The 12,283-nt window shown below is 43.7% G+C and overlaps 2 protein-coding genes across 4 annotated transcripts in view; one reads left to right on the top strand and one right to left on the bottom strand.

The window, feature by feature from the left end:
- The window catches only part of wdhd1 (WD repeat and HMG-box DNA binding protein 1), a 62,805-nt gene extending 60,847 nt beyond the window's left edge, over positions 1–1,958 (bottom strand). Inside the window, 1 exon segment of the mRNA XM_052016664.1 lies at positions 1,820–1,958. The gene's annotated coding sequence lies outside the window, so the exon portion shown is untranslated.
- Positions 1,959–2,201: 243 nt separating this feature from the next.
- Positions 2,202–10,119, top strand: LOC127573047 (suppressor of cytokine signaling 4-like). 3 transcript variants are annotated; one of them, XM_052020848.1, is made up of 3 exons: positions 2,229–2,348; positions 6,843–6,955; positions 8,079–10,119. In XM_052020848.1, exon 3 carries the CDS (start codon positions 8,249–8,251, stop codon positions 9,599–9,601), a length of 1,353 nt encoding a protein of 450 aa, XP_051876808.1. In that variant the 5' UTR covers positions 2,229–2,348; positions 6,843–6,955; positions 8,079–8,248; the 3' UTR covers positions 9,602–10,119. The 3 variants fall into 3 exon arrangements, with proteins under 3 accessions (XP_051876799.1, XP_051876808.1, XP_051876817.1); XM_052020839.1 differs by lacking the exon at positions 6,843–6,955 and having other exon boundaries at positions 2,202–2,348; XM_052020857.1 differs by lacking the exons at positions 2,229–2,348; positions 6,843–6,955 and adding an exon at positions 2,371–2,504.
- The last annotated feature ends 2,164 nt before the right edge of the window (positions 10,120–12,283 follow it).

Raw genomic sequence — 12,283 nt, 5'->3', positions numbered from 1 at the left:
AGGAGGGAGGGAGATGGACAGATGGATCCAGGTCAGGGAAGGGGGGGGGATGGGGGTGGTGTTGAGACAGAGGCTGGTAGGTAATAGGTGGAACCAGAGGGAGAAAAATAGGCAGATGAAGCTAGGTGGGGTAGGAGATAGAAAAGATGAACCAAGGGAGAAGTAGTCCAGGTGGATAAGTATGTGGGTGATGGGCAGATGGATGGGAGGAAATGGAAAAAAAGAACAAAGGGAGAGACACCCCAGGTGGACTGGTGAGAGTGGGTTACCCAAAACTGTAAAATTCAATGGTCATGCCATTGGGCTGTAAGGTACCCAAGTGGAACACGAGATACCGTTCTTCTAGTTTCCATTGGCCCCACCATGGCAGTGGATAAGGCCAATTAAAGACAGATTGAAGTGGGAATGAGAAGGGGCGTTGAAATGACATGCAACCAAGAGCTCAGGATGGCCATAGCAGACAGTGCAATTGCTCTACAAAACGGATGCTAAGTCTGCACTTAGTCACAAGCTCAGAAAGCAATAGACAAGAGTTGCATGTGAATCTCTGCCTCACCTGAAAGGACTGTTTAGGTCACTAGATGGAAGTGAGGGAGGTGGTGTAGGGACAAGTGTTGCAGCAGAAAGTGCCAGGGGATGGGGAGGGGAGGGTGAGCAGACCAGGGAGTCACAGAGATAGTGATCCCTGTGAAAAGAGGAGACTTGTGGTGGGATTCTGTTGGAGCTGGCAGAAGCAGCAAAGAATGATGTGCTGGACGTGGAGGCTTAGTGGGATAAAAGACGAGGACCAGAGGAACAATTTGTTCTGTCTGGAAAGAGGGGCGAGAACTGACAAGTGGGAAATAGAGGAAATATATGTGAGGGCTCCATCAACTACAGCAAGGGAAAAGCCTCATTTCCTAAAGAAGAATTTTTCAGAAATCCTAGCGTAGAAGGCCTCATCTTGAGAACAAATACAACAGAGATGGAGAAACAGAGAAGGGCATGGCATCTTTACAGGAGGTGGGGTGGGAGGAAATGTAGTTGGGTAGCTATAGGAGTCTGTGGATTTATTGTAGATAATATGAAAAGTTCTACAGAATACACATATTTTCTCCCCCTCATAGTCCTCCAACTTCTTAAAACATCTGTCTTCAGTCTCTGTCCTGACAAATTATCACCTTATAATCAAACACCTCCAAATCTGTTTGGTGTTTTGCAGATCCAATTCTACTGCAACTTTGCTTGAGTCTCTAAGTCTCATTCTCACCATATCATCTGCACTACTGAAATGGCCCTCGTTTAAAAGAAATACAAATATTCCTTATATCTGTCGTGCATTATCCTTCTTCATACGTGCAATCTTTGATGTAGATGAGCACCCAATCATTCTCGAAAAACCCCTTCTCCATTTTCCTGCCTGGGGTGAAACTCCTATCACCTACCAAGCTGTTGCCTATGCAATCACAGCTAGAGAACTTTTACTACCTCACTTACGCTATTTCAACATTCCTTTCCTGAACATCCCACAAAGGATCCATCCTTGCAATCCTCCTCTATCCTCAACTACATACTTCCCTTTGATTTAATCTGCAGACCCAGGTCAATGGGAGGAAGTCTTAGAGGCCTGCATTCCTTTATCCTCCGAAAGGGAGAGCGACAACAGGGGAGGGTGATTCCAGACGGGACCATTTAACAAGCCGACCTTTTTCCCCATCTCGGAGAGAGGGTGCAGCCCGCCGCCGCCGGCAGCGCCTTCACTCACCGGACGGTCGCCGCCGCCGCCGGCAGCGCCTTCACTCACCGGACGGCCGCCGCCGCCGGCAGCGCCTTCACTCACCGGACGGCCGGCGCCGGCAGCGCCTTCACTCGCCGGCAGCGCCTTCACTCACCGGACGGCCGGCGCCGGCAGCGCCTTCACTCGCCGGCAGCGCCTTCACTCACCGGACGGCCGGCGCCGGCAGCGCCTTCACTCGCCGGCAGCGCCTTCACTCACCGGACGGCCGCCGCCTCCGTCTCCCTGCTGCCGCTCAGCGAAGGTTTCGTGTTTCCCGCCACCTGCCTCCGGTGTACGTCACAGACTGCGCCAGACGATGAGAGCAAAACACCATATTTTCGGTCAATCCTTACACTAGAGCTTGGTTCACTTGGTTTGGTTCTGTTTTTGACGTGCGCCTGCAAAGAGTTTTACTCTCCAGCGAATTTTATTCTTGGTGCCAGGCCGCCGGCCGCCTCCTTGGCGTCACTTCCCACCGCCGCGGATGTGTGTCCGGGTGGGTCAGGCCGAGGTGATGAGAGGGAGGTCCCGGGCCGGCGGCTGCTCTCATGGTCCGGCGGACGGTTGGAGACTGGCCGGTAACATGTGAATTGTAAGTCGTGATCTGTTGTCGTTGACCCGGCTCCCTGTGACCCAGCCTTCTGCCCGGCCCACACCACACGACCCTTTCCTGCCCCATTCATTCGGGGTCGAAGCGTCGACTTCTCCCTCCGGGCGCAGACGCCGGACCGGTAACGGGGGTAACCAGGTAGATACCGGCAGGGAGAAGATAGTGGTGGAATTATTGGACCAATGTACAGAGGCCTGTGCTGTTAATCCCATAACGGCGGCCAGGGAATCTAAATTCTAGTAATGAAGTAAATCTGAAAGTAATAAAAGCTCATCGGTAGTCGTAAATTTTACCGTGGATCTGCCACCCTTGCCCGTTTTGGCCTGTATGTGACTCCACAATGATTGAATCTAAACGGACACTTATTTGGGAGAAAGATTAAGAACGATAACCAAACCAACAGCGTCCAGGGAGTGAATTCGGAAACTCTACTAAATACACATCACTTCCAGTCCGCAATCTCCGTATTTACATCTCCACACCTGTTTCCTAACTCGCCAACATCTCCAAAATTGACTCCTTTACTCTTCCCCCCTCCGCCATCTACAGCCCAACCAGGCCCCTAAATCAGCCTCCTCCCACACCAGCCTCATGAACTAGCCAACCCCCACATGAGTTTGTGAAACCTGTGACTTGCAACCACAGCAGATCTCTGTATCTCCCTTCTTCCTAATTCCAGTTACCTATAGTAGTTCCCTAAATTGTTCTCTTCCCCCACCCCCATGTGCCGTTTGAAAGTATCCTGCCCAGCCCTAGCCTCAGTAGCTGTTTCCAACCCAACCCTTCCTGTGCAGATTTTTCTTCCATTCATTTAAACTGGTGGCTCATTTATCAAGCTTTATTTTGAAGTGCTGCTCCCACTTTGACAGAATAAGTAATAAAAGCAGGAGAAGTAGGCCATTAATATCCCCTGCCAGCTTTGTCCCTCTTCTCACTTTGATCCTTCCCCTTTCCTTGTGAGCCTACTCCGCCATTCATAAATACAATTGATTTATTACTTCAGTTCCATTTTGCCACTCAATCTCTATATTCCATGATGCCCTTTAATACGGCTGTCAGTATACACTAAGAATGAATATCCATCATCCTCTGGGGTGGAGAATTACAAAAACTCATAACCCTCTGAGTGAAGAAATTTCTGAACAACCAACCTCTTATCCTGAAGCTGCCCTCCTTAATTCTAGAATATCCAGCCAGGAAACTGCTTAGCACTTATGTTGTTAGGCCTGATCAGAATTTGGAATAGTTAATAAATAACATGCCTTTTCCAGATGTTGTATTCCAATCCTGATCAGTCTTGATAAGTTCATGTCACATGGGTAAGCCACAAGTTTTTTCAGTTACTGATACCTAGTGTTTGAATCTTATTGTAACTTAACTTTGAAATATCTCTGTGTGAAGCACTTAAGTATACTTGTGTCATGGCTTGTTAGATTAACCTAGTCTTAGCTTAGTGTCAAGGGGCTCTGGTATCACTTTTGCTTCTGAGTGAGAAGCAGGTTCAAGTTTTGCTCCATCTTCTTTGCAAAAGTCTACACTGACACTCCATTACTGTACTAAAGGGAATACTACATTGTTGGAGGTGCTGCCTTTCATTTGTGACTTAAAACAAAGACCTAGTTTGTTCTTGCAGGTTAATGTAATGATCCATTATCACCATTTTGAAAAAGCTGGGGGACTGTGTCCAACACTCATCCTTGAGTCAATACAATATCAGGTTATTATCATATTGTTCTCTTTGAGAGCCTGTCATTCTCAATACACACAAAATGCTGGAGGAACTCAGCAGGCCAGACAGCATCTATGGAGGGAAATAAACAGTTGACGTTTTGGGTCGAGACCCTTCATCAGGACTGGAAAGGAAGAGGGCAGAATCCAGAAATAAGAAGGTTGGGGGAGGAGCACAGAACAGTTGATAGTTGAGTTCAGGTGAGAGAGGGAAGGTAGGTGGGTGAGGGGAGGGGGGATGAAAGAGAAAGATGTTGGAAGCTGAGATGTGATAGGTAGAAGAGGCAAAGGGCTGAAGAAGGAGGAATCCAGTAGGAGGGGCAGTAGACCATGGAATAAAGGGAAGGAGGTGGGGAATAGATGGGCAGGTCATGAGGGTGGGAGGGCAAGAGAAGGGGTGAGGGGGCCACAGGAATGGAAAACAAAAGGGGGAGGTAGGGAGGGGTTATTGGAAGTTAGAGAAATCGATGTTGAGGTCGTCAGGTTGGAGACGACCAAGGTGGAATATGAGGTGTTGTTCTTCCAACCTGTGTCTGGCCTCAACGTGGCAGTAGAGGAGGCCGTGGATAGACCTGTCAGTATGGGAGTGGGATGTAGAATTGAAGTGGCTGATCACCAGGAGATCCTTGCTTTTGCAGTGGATGGAGAGAAGGTGCTCAACGAAGCGGTCACCCAGTCTACGTTAGGTCTCACTGATGTAGAGGAGGCCACACTAGGAGCACCGGATGCAATAAATGACACCCTCGGATTCACAGGTGAAGTGCTCACCTGGAAGGACTGTCTAGGGCCCTGAATGGTGGTGAGGGAGGAGGTGCGGGGACAGGTACAGCACTTAGTATGGTTGCAAGGATAAGTGCCTGGGGGTTCATCAGTGTGGACAAGGGAATCACAGAGAGAGTGATCCCTGCGGAAAGCGGAGGGGGGAGGGGAAGATGTGCCTGGTGGTGGGATCCCATTGGAGGTGGCAGAAGTTGTGGAAAATGATGTGTTGGATGTGGAGACTCGTGGGGTGGTAGGTAAAGACAAGGGGAACCCTGTCCCTGTTATTGTCAGGGGAGGGATAGGGTGAGGGCAGATGTACAGGAAACAGAGGAGATGCAGGTGAGGGCTGCATTGCTGGTGGTGGAAGGGAAACCCCGTTTACTGAAAAATGAGGACATCTCTGATGTCCTGGAATGGAAAACCTCATCATGGGAACAGATGCGGTGGAAGTGGAGGAACTGGGAGAAGGGGATAGTATCCTTACAAGTTGCAGGGTGGGAAGAGGTGTAGTCAAGGTAACTGTGGGAGTCAGTGGGTTTGTAAAAGATGTCAGTGATTAATCTGTCTCCGGAGATAGAGACAGAGATCCAGAAAGGGGAGAGAGGTGTCAGAGATGGACCAAGTAAATTTGAAGGCAGGGTGGAAGTTGGAGGCAAAGTTGATGAAATTGAGGAGCTCAGCATGGGTGCAGGAAGCAGCACCAATGCAGTTGTCAATGCTGCAAAGAAACAAATAGTTCCCAAATTGGCTACAGTGTTTCCTATGTTTTGCTCCAAAAATTCATTGGCTATAAACTGCTTCATGAGCTCAAAGTTATAAAAGATGCATATAATTGCAAGTTTTTTAATGCATATTTATCTCAGTGGTCACCATAGGTAAGCCATTCAGCCATGCCAGATCATTGTTCCAATTCTCACTTGCTCTTTATGTCAGCTTACTCTCTATGTATACCTGTGAAGGCTTGTAGCAACAACTCTGTAATTGGTACTTTTTGCTTGAAAAATAGATTTTATAAATTGGGGTTTTAACTTCTCAATTCAACTTGCATAGTTATAACTGTCTTATTTTTGTCACTGAAGAGTTCCTTCCCGAAAATCGACCAGAGTAAATTGGCATATTGACTGTAAGGTGCATGAAGGTTTAGCCTGCTCGCATCTTAATTTTCCAAAGGGCACGTCAAAGGCATGTGGGTTAGCGCCTCCCATTTAAATCATAACCTAGGAGACACAAGAAACTGCAGATGCTGTAATCTGGAGCAACAAACAATCTGCTGTAAGAATTCAGTGGATCAAAGAACACCTGTAGGAGGAAAGGAGCTGTCGACATTTCTGGTCAAAACTCTGCATCAGGACTGAGAGTGGAGAGGCGAAATGGCCAGTATGAAGAAGAGAAGGGTGTGGCGAGAAAGGATTCTGAGGTGATTGGTGGACTGAGGAGGGGTGTAAGATGATAGGCAGGTAGGGGAGGTGAGCGGGGGGGAGTTGAAAGACAGTGGCAGGTAAATGATAGATGGAGGCAGACAAAGAGAGAGAAAAAAAGGAAGAAAAACAGATGGAGCTCTTTGTGTTCCTGCTTATCTCCCTCCAGCAGCTGTCTCCTATCTTCACACTCCCCTCCCCCCACCTTGCTCCATCTGTTTTTTTTCCCCTTTTTTTCCTCTCTCTCTTTGTCTGCCTCCATTTATCATTCATCTGCCACTGTCTTCCAACTCTACCCCTGCTCACCTCCCCTACCTGCCTATCATCTCGCAGCCTCCTCAGTCCACCAATCGCCTTGGAATCCTTTCTCGCCACTCCCTTTCTCTTTTATGTCGGCCATCTCACCTATCCACTCTCAGTCCTGCTTCAGGATTTCGACCCGAAACATCAACAGTTCCTTTCCTCCCATAGATGCTGCTTAACCCACTGAGTTCTTCCAACAGATTGTTTGTTAATCATAACCTAATTGTTTACAAGTAAAAGGTATATTTTATCATCTGCCTTTCAGATGGTAGGCTTTATTTTTATCATCCCATAACCTTGAACCAGATGGACAGACATGACAGTGTATTGCTTTGTGCACATTTGGATCAACACCTGGAAGACATGATGAATCAACAGGTTGGTGGGAATTTATAGCTAAAGTATTCTCAGCCTGCTCATAAAATTCAGATTTTTTTCTTCTCTAAAGTTGATATTTTGGTGACAATTTCACGAAGTTTGTTGCTCACACAGTTGCTTAGAAATACAGTTGCTGTTGCCATTTGATTGATTTCTGTTCAAGACTATTTCAGCAGTTCATGAAATTGCTCACCACCACTTCCCTGGAGCAATTAAGCATGGACAATAAATGTTGCCACTGAAACCCTCTTTCCATAAATGGATAAAGTAGAATTCTTGTGAGTCACCTATTACTGATTTGCACTGAGACTTATAATCCAGGCTGATTCTTTAGTACAGTATATAGGTAATGATGTACCATTCAACGTGACATCCTTTCTATAGGAGTCTTGAGTGGAACAAGAATGTCAACTTTAATTATGTACTCACCAAATGAAATTAAGCTAGTTTTTACATGGCCTCTTAATGCAGAAAAAAGTACTCCAGGTTCTTCAAGTCAAAAATTAACACCATGTACAAGATATTGGCAGGGTTGACTTAAAAACTTGAGTCTGAGAAAATAAGCAGCATTGAGAAGAAATTTCAAAACTAATGGCATGGTCAGCTAAAGGTTTGGGACAAAGGGGTGGGGAGGGCATACACCAAGTTTTCAGAGTTCAGGAGTGTGGGAAGGGTGAGATGTTATCCTATGTGTGTAATTGAATTTGCAAACTTCTGACTAGAGGTTTATGTGCTGTCATGTGAATCAAGTTGATGGGGCAGGCACGCTAGTGTAATGGTTAGTGTGACACTGTTACAGCGCCAGCGACTTGGGTTCAATTCCAGCCACTGTCTGAAATGAGTTTGTACATTCTCCCCGTGTCTGCATGGGTTTCCCCCGGGTGCTCCGGTTTCCTCCCAAATTCCAAAGATGTATGGGTTAGGAAGTTATGGGCATGCTATGTTGGCGCTGGAAGCGTGGCGACACTTGTGGGCTGCCCCCAGAACACTCTATGCAAAAGGTGCATTTCACTGTATGTTTTGATGTACATGTGACTAATAAAGAAATATTATCTTATTTCAGTCCCTTGTAAAAGTCTCTCTAAAAATAAAGCACTAATTTTCTTCTTTTCTTTTTATGTAGATTTAGTGTTTTGAAGATGCATGGTGGAATTGTCTGTGCAGCAGTTGGATGAAATAGCTCCAATGAGACCCACCAAATCCACGAGTGTACATTTTGCCATTAGGTTTGTTGTGATACCAAGGTCCTGAATGAACTGTTACTCATTTAAATTTCCAACTATCTGAAAGTTAATGAAAGCAATGTCTCAGCAAAGAGAAGCAGCAGCTCATGAATTGGATGTAAAACCCAAGGTTGGCCAAGGGAAAAATGTTGATCGTAGGGACGGTTATGCTTGGAGTGGCAAGAAACGATCACGCTCTTCCAAAGTAGACACTACTACAGATGGTGAGGTTGGGGATGTTGCTGGCATATTGTCGAACACTCCAAGAAGGGAGAGAAAATGGAGCTCACCTGGACCTGAGCTGGATCTTGAAGATTCATGTTCTCGCAAGCTTTCTAGTCGATCGTTGAAGCAAAAGATACAAGATGCAGTTGCTCAATGTTTTCCTCTTAAAGTGCATAATCATAAAAACTCTGTAGCTTTAATTTCAAAGAGTAAAATCCACATTAGTGATCTGGTGGATAGTTGTCCATTTCCAGTTGGAATGGAGTTGACTGAAAAATGGGACTTGATTAATTGGCACACAATTCCATTAACTCAAAACTGTGGAGTTTGGGAAGGCTCAGCGGTGGGATTTGGTGAAGATGAGCTAGAAGGAGGATGCAGAATGAGCATTGAACTGGAGGTGAACCCATCAGATACACAGATTCACAACCTTGAGGTGATTTCTCAGATGAATGCTTTGCACAGACAAAACTCTGAGGTGGAGTCTGGAATAAACGAATTAGCAGGCGATAATGGTATTACATTTCCTTCAAATGATTCAGACTCTGATGAGGAGCTGATGGCTCTTTTCACAGATTCTGAAAATCAGGCAAATACCAAGTTGGATTTTGATAATGAACGCAATTGGTTGACACCCTTTCATAAATGCCAGACTCAGTTTGGCTTCATCTACCGTTTAGTCCCAGACCTATTTCGGATTAGTAATAATCCATGTTACTGGGGTGTAATGGATAGATATGGAGCTGAGGCTTTGTTAGAAGGTAAACCAGAAGGTACATACTTGCTCAGGGACTCTGCTCAAGAGGATTATCTCTTCTCTGTCAGTTTCAGACGGTACAGCCGCTCTCTTCATGCTAGAATTGAACAGTGGAATCATAACTTTAGTTTTGATGCCCATGATCCCTGTGTTTTTCATGCACCAAGTGTAACAGGCCTCTTAGAACATTACAGGGACCCAAACTCGTGTATGTTCTTTGAGCCACTGTTGTCACTTCCACTAAACAGGACTTTTCCATTTTCACTTCAGCATCTTTGCAGAGCTGTTATTTGCAGCCACACAACCTATGATGGCATCGGCGCTCTTCCTGTACCACCATCATTGAAAACCTACCTAAAGGAATATCACTATAAACAAAAAATAAAAGTACTTAAGATCAGCACACAACAATGGCATAGTGGATTGAAAGGAAACCAATGAAGGTTACAAGAAAGATTAAGGATCACCAGGAGCATCTCTGCGCCAAAAAAAAAAACTTGAATCTGTCTTAAGTTGGAAATTACTGGTACTTTATTTTGTCACGGCACAGTTTTTGTTTGAAGACTGTTAACTTCCATTCCTTATTCGTGTACTTGTTAATTTTTCCTTCTCAACAGTGCAGTTAAACATAATGTACCTTGTCTGAAGGGACAAATCATTTGCGCTTATCTTCTGTAGGCCATGACATCTTGGTGCTTTTGCCAACAAAACATTCTTGTGTCATGTTGGAATGCAGTTTTAAGACTGAAAGAGTTTACTTCTGAAGCCAAGACCACAATGCTAAAGTGTACTTTTAGAAAGTCATGAAAACATTTGGCATGCGTATCAATTTTATTTGCACTGTTTTTATACAATTTAAAAGATGTTCATTAATCTAATTTTCTAAGTTATCTGAAGCTTCAAGTATGTAACATGGATATTGCAATGTAATTTTTAAATTAATTTTGAGTAAAATCTAACAGAAATATTGCTTTGATGTTTTGTATTGAATAATGCAACTTATAAGTGAAATATTAGTTTATCCAACATTGACAAGTATCTCACTTTGTTTTATTCCCCAAACAGTCCAACAAATGGCTAGGAAAGCAAGTTTCCAAATGTGAAGTATTCGAGGATGTAGATTTGACAAGCATACCTTTCAACTTTTTAGACATTCAGGCAGAGCTGTGGAAAATGGCAGTAAGGGCATCACCTAAACTTGCAGGTTTTATATATGTGTTTCCAGGGACAGCACTTGCCATTTCACTTTGTAGCTTGTGCTTTTTTTAAAATCAAGTTATTGTGCCAAAATGTACTTGCATTTGGCCCCATTTTCTGGGTCAATTTGCCTTATTCTTCAGCACACCTACATTAAAATGCCAAGTCATAGAGTTGTAAGGCACAGAAATGGGCCCTTAGGCTCACCATGTACATGCCGTCTTTTTTTGCCCATTTACACTGATCCCATTTGCCTGTGTTATGTCTGTATCCTTCTATGCTTTGCCAATTCAAATGCCTCTCTAAACATGGTGATTGTCATAGAGTCATAAAGCACAGAAATGAGCCCTTTGGCCCACCACATCCATGCTGACCTTTTTGTATTCTTATTCTTATCACCTCCTCTGCCAGCGAATTCCAAATATCAATTATTCACAATCTTAAAAAAACATTTCCACTCAAATTTTCTTTTAAACTTCTTCCTCTCACCTTAAACATATGCTCTCTTATTTCTAATACCCTTACCATGGAAAAAAAGACGATTCTGACTACCTACCCTATCTATTCTTCTTGTATACCTCTATCAGGTCACCCCTCAGCCTCCTCCATTCCAGGGAAAACCAGCTATCCCATCTATCCCTATAACTAAAGTCCTTCAATCCAGGCAACATCCTGGTAAATCTCTGCACATTCTCCAGCACAACCACGTCCTTCTTATAGAGTAGTGACCAGAATTAAAGACAATATGCCACATGCGGTCTTTGCAATGTTTTGTAAAGTTGCAACATAACGCTTCAATTTTTATATTCTATGCCCAACCTGTGAAGGCAAGCATGCCATATGCCACCTTCGCTATCTCTACCTGTGCTGTCATTTTCAGGTCTCTCTGTTTATCAACATTCATTAGCACCTTACCATTTACAGTATATGTCCTACACCTAAATCAGAGTGGATCTTAAGGTCTCATGCCAGTGTATCTGATTTCTCACTCTGCCACTAGACTCAGCAGCAGCCAATGATGAAATACTTATTTAATGAAAATCAAAAGCTGCAGATGCTGGAAACACGTAGCAGGTCAGACTGCATCTGTGGAAAGAAAGTTAATGTTTGAGGCTGAAGAGCCCTCTATTAAAGGATCTAAAATGTTAAAAATTTCTGTACAAATTTATTAAACTGGGGTGTTGGATATACTTGGCATCTGGCCCCTCAGCTTACTTAATTGGAGTTGCTGATCTTGACTAAAAAGACGTGTGCAGGTAAGTAGTGTGTTTATTTTTTATTTTTACTTAACGTGACAAGATAATGCATTATTGTAATTAACTCCCACTTCAAATGCATTATTGTAGTGACAACTGTTTTTAAGGTAAAAAGCTTGCAATCTATATCTAAACAATAGTTGCATCTAGCTGTCATTGCTTTCTATAACAGTGCTTATTATCAACATCACTATTTATTAATAGCAAATAATGGGATTGAGACCATGTATCCAATTCACGAAGGCACAAAGATTGGTGATACTGTAAGCGGTATAGATAGAAGCATAAAATTTCAAAGGTATTAAATGAATGAACTGGAAAACCTGCCAAAGTGATTTCAGTGTAGGTAAGTGGAAGGTTAACTGGTTTAAAATTAAAAGGGATACATCAAGCTACAAAAGTGATGAAAAGCAAGAAGAAATTTGGGGAGTAATATACATAAATCACTAAATGTCATGAAAAGTACAAAAAAATCAAAAAGTAATTACAAAAATAATTTAAATGTTTACAATGCCATTAATGAAGCAAAAACATAGCTTCACAGGAACATTATCAAAAAATGGGTGTTGAGCCATAAGATGATATTGGGGAAGATGATCATAAGTTTGGTCAAAGAAATAGGATTTAAGGAGTATCTCAAACAAGGAGAAAGAGCTGAATAAGTTTAGGA

This window comes from Pristis pectinata, chromosome 1 (genome assembly GCF_009764475.1).
Source record: "Pristis pectinata isolate sPriPec2 chromosome 1, sPriPec2.1.pri, whole genome shotgun sequence".
NCBI lineage: Eukaryota > Metazoa > Chordata > Chondrichthyes > Rhinopristiformes > Pristidae > Pristis > Pristis pectinata.
The sequence above is the reverse complement of the archived record's forward strand: the minus strand, read 5'-3'. Positions and strand labels throughout refer to the sequence as shown.